A 2,890-nucleotide genomic window follows, 5' to 3' on the forward strand; every position below is an offset into this window, starting at 1 on the left:
GTGAATTGGCCATACTAAATTGCCCACAGTGTTAGTCAGGGGTGGATGGGTTGCTCTTCGAAGGGTCAGTGTGGACTCGTTGGGCCAAAGGGCCTGTTTCCACACTGTAGGGAATCTAATAATTTGCACACCATATCTTTGTTCTTTGATTTCCAAGTCTAAGTATTTTCCTAAACCCGCCAAGTCTAATATATCCCTCAAAGCATGTGCCCTGAACTGGATAGAGTGTCATGGATGTAATTTTAAACTAGGATATCGATATAGTATCCTATCTCTCACTCAGCGGGACGTATGCAAGAACCCCAAATTTGAAAGGCAACAATTTATAGGGTTATGAGGAAGGATCACTTGACCTGAAACATTAACTCTGATTTCTCTGCACAGATGCTGCCAGGCATGCTGAGCTTTTTCAGCAATTTGTTTTTGTTTCTGATTTAAAGCGTCCGCAGTTCTTTTGAGTTTTAACAACTTGTATTGTTTGAGAAAAAGGGGACTGATTAGCTAACAAGTGGATCATGCTAGGTCAATACATTGCTTTGGAGTCTGCACCGCGAAACAGTGCTCTTTCAGCTTTTGTTCAACTGAAAAAGGCAGAACATTGACATACATGCTTCCCCTTTACAGAGGACAGGGCCCCATCTCCACAAACCCCTACCCGCTCAGTGAGTATAAATGTATGTGACCCCGACTGATAATTCTTGGCGCACACAGGATTGTTGAGCAAGTGACACCTAATTACAGAATCACATCTGGTCGATTACAAATGGTACAAGTTCTAGTAATCTTCCTGACAACTGATATTAGACTTAGCCCAAGTATAAAGTCAAACGGCAGGAAGGTAACATAACCAAATTTCTAGAATTGGAATGGAGGGGGAAAATTGGTTGCATCATTTGCAACATTAATAAGGTGAATTCAACAACATTAATTAATGTTTTTTGCCCAACAACAGAGCATAATACTTGAAAGTAACTTGAACATCTGGTCAATATTCTTTACCATGCTTTTGGCAGCTTCTCCTTCATTTCATGGTGACATATTGAACATGATTGTTAATGGTCTCAATTAACTTAACCTTGTCATTAACCACAACTTACTACCAGTTGATTCTCTAAAGTTAAGGCACTCAAGGTGGTATCAATGGAGACTCAAAAGGTCGGCAAAAACAAGTTTCAATTCTGCAAAGCCTGCAGTATTATTGAGGAAGCTCTTGGCCCTCTACCAAGTCGAAGGGATAAAGTGGACTTTAAGCATTAGATGGAGATTAGCTCTGTACCGTATTCCATATCAAGAATTCACCAGCTCTACAGTAGGAAATTCTTGGACGCTTGAGAACAAATTAGAAGGCCCTGCATTTAGAACAAATACTTTTGCATGTGTGGATTAAAGTGAAAAGGGTCAGTATTGGTTCAGCTCACATGATATAAACAGTAGTGGACAATAACCTTCAGTCACAAAGTGACCGCGGGGAGGTGGAGAAAGATTGAGGCTGTCTCAATACCTGCAGAGACTAGGGGAAGTATTTGGCTCCATCAACACACTTGAGTTGCTACATGGATTTTATTGATCGCTGCAACACTGCCCTCCAGGTGCTCTGGGATTATGTTCGGCTTCATCACACAGCCACAGTGACGTCTCCAGCCTTCCCTGTTCTTCTGGCTTTCTCTGGCTACCTCCTCTTCTCCACCCCCTTCGCTCTCATGGACCTCATTGGAGAGCGATTGCCGCTGCTATCCAAATATAAGATTCAGAAGAACCAGCCCAGTTTACAGATGATGGGCCAGTGCCTCCGTCAGGCAGTCTACAACCACCTGTTCTATGTCCTTCCCGGGGTTACCATCAATTGGTTTTGGGACCCATCTGCCCCAATGCCAGTGAGGGCTCCTACATTCACCCAATTCCTGACTGGCGTGCTGAGCTGTCTGCTGGTGTTTGACTTCCAATACTACTGCTGGCACCTGCTCCACCACAAAAGTCGCTGGCTGTACAAGAATCTTCATGCCATCCACCATGAGTATGTGGCACCTTTCTCGTGGGCAACCCAGTATCTCGGGGGTTGGGAGCTACTGACTGTTGGGTTTTGGAGCAGCACCACTCCGCTGCTGTTCAAGTGTCACCCGTTAACTACGTGGGCCTTCATGTTGCTGAGTGTCTGGATGTCTGTGGAAGACCACGCTGGATACAACCTGCCCTGGGGCCTCCACAAGATCATCCCTTGGGGACTATGTGGAGGGGCCCCAGCTCATGACCTGCATCATCAGAACCCGAACACCAACTTTGCCCCTTTCTTTACTCACCTGGACCGGGTGTTTGGGACTTCCAACAAAGATTAAAGATGGGAAAGCTCCTGTGGAGCATGGTAGTTTCCTGATCTCTGAACCAGGAGGCCAGGAGTCAAATACCATCTGCTCCAACATCGCTGAATGGGTTGATTAAAAATCTGTAAAGAGGGGGGAGCTACAGCATGTGAACACTTGCCTGATGCTTCCCCTGTAGATTGCTGTCCTAAAAAAGGACATTTCATTATTATCCTTTGCCCAGTGCAGGGAGCTGCTAGAAAGCTCGATTGTAAAGATTGTATGCAGTGTTTCCACAGTTTCTCAAAGTTACAGCAGGAGTGGCAACTGTGTCCAGTTAGAGACCCACGGAAGAAACAATAAAGAATTCTCTTCAATCTATGTGAAGCTGACAATCAGAAATCTAATAAAACAGTTGAAAATAGAAGCATTTAGTTTGCTTGTATTTGATTTTCTGCCAGTGTGGGAACGCTTGTAAATTGTTGTTCTATATTTAGTATGAAACACAATGTCCTAGCAACCAAGGGAAAGGGTTTAATTTCTACCCTCCAACCCTTCTTTCTCCCATCTTGGGAGGGACTTCTCTTCCAGAT

General features: G+C 44.4%; 1 protein-coding gene across 1 annotated transcript; it reads left to right on the forward strand.

Annotated features, from left to right (window-relative positions):
• Window positions 1–544: 544 nt before the first annotated feature.
• On the forward strand, window positions 545–2,706 carry LOC140458497 (cholesterol 25-hydroxylase-like protein 1, member 1). Its single transcript, XM_072553177.1, has one exon. It carries the CDS (start codon window positions 1,554–1,556, stop codon window positions 2,331–2,333), a length of 780 nt encoding a protein of 259 aa, XP_072409278.1. The 5' UTR covers window positions 545–1,553; the 3' UTR covers window positions 2,334–2,706.
• The last annotated feature ends 184 nt before the right edge of the window (window positions 2,707–2,890 follow it).

Source organism: Chiloscyllium punctatum, chromosome 33 (assembly GCF_047496795.1).
Source record: "Chiloscyllium punctatum isolate Juve2018m chromosome 33, sChiPun1.3, whole genome shotgun sequence".
NCBI classification, from domain to species: domain Eukaryota; kingdom Metazoa; phylum Chordata; class Chondrichthyes; order Orectolobiformes; family Hemiscylliidae; genus Chiloscyllium; species Chiloscyllium punctatum.

Excerpts from the sequence above, each read along its gene's own strand:
- LOC140458497 (XM_072553177.1), top strand. The coding sequence starts at position 1,554 with ATGGATTTTATTGATCGCTGCAACACTGCCCTCCAGGTGCTCTGGGAT.